The sequence below is a fragment of the Polistes canadensis genome, unplaced genomic scaffold (genome assembly GCF_001313835.1).
Source record: "Polistes canadensis isolate GaletaPanama2010 unplaced genomic scaffold, ASM131383v1 scaffold_206, whole genome shotgun sequence".
NCBI classification, from domain to species: domain Eukaryota; kingdom Metazoa; phylum Arthropoda; class Insecta; order Hymenoptera; family Vespidae; genus Polistes; species Polistes canadensis.
In genome coordinates, this window is record NW_014569753.1 from 227,647 (window position 1) to 230,181 (window position 2,535).

The 2,535-nt window shown below is 23.7% G+C and overlaps 1 protein-coding gene across 1 annotated transcript; it reads left to right on the top strand.

Annotated features, from left to right (window-relative positions):
* The first annotated feature begins 492 nt into the window (after nt 1-492).
* Nucleotides 493-2,370, top strand: LOC106789877 (DNA polymerase beta-like). Its single transcript, XM_014754404.1, has 6 exons — nt 493-958; nt 1,120-1,319; nt 1,388-1,548; nt 1,620-1,917; nt 1,980-2,175; nt 2,254-2,370. Exons 1-6 carry the CDS (start codon nt 892-894, stop codon nt 2,346-2,348), a joined length of 1,017 nt encoding a protein of 338 aa, XP_014609890.1. The 5' UTR covers nt 493-891; the 3' UTR covers nt 2,349-2,370.
* Nucleotides 2,371-2,535: the final 165 nt, after the last annotated feature.

Sequence of the window (2,535 nt, forward strand, 5' to 3'; positions counted from 1 at the left end):
AATATTATATTTGAAGGCGTGCATACACGCAAATGTCAAAAAATAACATTATAAATTTTAATTGATCTATCTTATATACAGCAAGATTATTTTCTAAATAATAATGAATCTATTTTTTGCATTTAAATGCATTTATAATAATCCTATATCTATGTAAATAGAATTATCTTCTGCTAATTATATTTTATGATTAGAAAGTGGTAAATAAATACATATGTTTACTTTCAATATGAATTATTCAATCTTTCGTTTTTTTCCTATTAAAATATAAAATAAACATATTGTTTTATATGTTACATTTTTCTATTAACTTTTCATACAATTTATATGTTGATTTCCTATATTTTTCTTTTAAAGGATAGTTTTTTTTTTTATACAAATTATTAATAAAATTATAATATACACACAATTGTTATATAAAAATGATAAAAATTTAATATATATATTATATCGATTATATCATTAGGTTATTATCGCGCATATATTTGCGTGTTTATATGTACCGTGAAAGACTTAAATTGAAGAATGTTAAGATTCATATGATCACTCCTTCTTGGTGTGTGTCTGAAATATTAAAAAAAAAAATCTATAAGAATAAACCCAAATATTCGATCTTTCACCGACATATTTGGTACGTGTTGACAAGCGACCATGTGAATTTAGCATTATCCAATTTCGGTCTTTTATCGTAATATATACATTCGTTGTATATCCCCTGCCAACTTCATTTCTTGAGTTCGTTGTAGCCGATGAAAACATCTGATGAAATAATAATGAAGCCGGGTTTTGAATTCGTATATTAATTTAATCAAAATCAATTAGTTATAAAACATACATTTAACAAATAATTAATGTACTTCAATTAACGTATAAAATTTCTACAAAAAAAAAATGGGTAAAAGAAAAGCACCAGATAATGCAGGAAATCCTAATCAAGATTTATGTGATTTTCTATTAGGTAAATGTCAATTTCTAAATTTATATGAAACATAATATATTATTAATATATATAAATATATTTGTTCGAAATAAACAAAGATGTCTACACTGTAAATAACATCTTAATTATAAAAATATTTAAATACTTATATATACATATATTTTATAATTTGTTTATAGAACTGGCAAATTATGAAAAAAATGTTAGTAAGAATGTATACAAATATAATGCTTATCGTAAAGCAGCTAGTAGCTTGAGTACTTTAAGCGACAGAGTCAAGAGCGGAGAAGAAGCTAGAAAGTTGCCAGGAATAGGAGAAAAAATAGCTAAAAAGATAGACGAATTTCTTCAAACTGGGAAATTACGCAAACTTGAAGAAGTAAATATAATACAACATATTTCTATTATATTTCTATAATATCGATATTAATCATTGTTTCGTTGTAGATTAATAAAAATGATGATAATGTTGCAATCAATTTGTTAACCCGTGTTTCTGGTATTGGTCCTGCTAAAGCAAAAGAATTAGTTGATGATGGTATTAAAAGTTTGGATGATTTAAAAAAACACCAGAACAAATTGAATCATCATCAAAAACTTGGTTTAAAGTACTATTAATAAACTTTGTTTGTGTACTATTATTATTCCAAAAATTTATGAGTTACATTTTCTTTTCTAGGTATTTTGATGATTTTGAGAAAAAGGTACCTAGAGCAGAAATAACTGAAATTGAAAAAATGTTAAAGAAATATATTTATGAATTGAGTAAAGAATACATTATTACTATATGTGGAAGTTACAGACGTGGTAAAAAAGAAAGCGGAGATATTGATGCATTGATAACTCATCCAAATTATATTTCCATAAATAAGGAATCGAAAAAAAAGAATAGTGATATGCTTAAAAATATTGTTGAATATCTTGAAAAAAAACGTTTAATTACAGATACAATGTCTATTGGGCCAACAAAATTTATGGTAAAATAATTAGATTTTTGTTTTGATTCAATTATTAATGATTTGTTAATTTAAAATGTTAGGGTGTTTGTCGTGTGTCAAATGATAAAAATAAATCATTCAGACGTTTGGATATAAGATTGGTACCATATGATCAATATTATTGTGCTATACTTCATTATACTGGTAGCGATCTTTTTAATAAAAACATAAGGGCTCATGCGTTGGAGAAGAAGTATACATTAAATGAATATACTTTAAAACGACTTACAGTAGAAGGTATTATTTGTTAATAAAATTGTTTTTATTGTATATATATATATATAATAAGAAATTGAACAATAATCCTTATTTCAGGTATCCCAGGAGAAGCTGAGAAAATCACATGCGAAGAAGATATTTTTAAAATACTTGGACTTCCTTATAAAGAACCAAAGAATCGAGATCTTTAATCATTTTTATTCTATATACATACAAAATAATACAAAGAAAAGAATTATATTCATTGTGAATAATGTATTAGTATTTAATAATATTTATAGTAAGAGATTCGAATATATATATATATATTTTGTAATTATTTATTATATATTTATTTTCTATGAACAAAATATTGTTTCAAAAAATACTTTTTATTTG

Excerpts from the sequence above, each read along its gene's own strand:
- LOC106789877 (XM_014754404.1), top strand. The coding sequence starts at position 892 with ATGGGTAAAAGAAAAGCACCAGATAATGCAGGAAATCCTAATCAAGAT. Across the intron at positions 959-1,119 it reads TTTATGTGATTTTCTATTAG|AACTGGCAAATTATGAAAAA; the intron begins GTAAATGTCAAT and ends ATTTGTTTATAG. Across the intron at positions 1,320-1,387 it reads AATTACGCAAACTTGAAGAA|ATTAATAAAAATGATGATAA; the intron begins GTAAATATAATA and ends GTTTCGTTGTAG.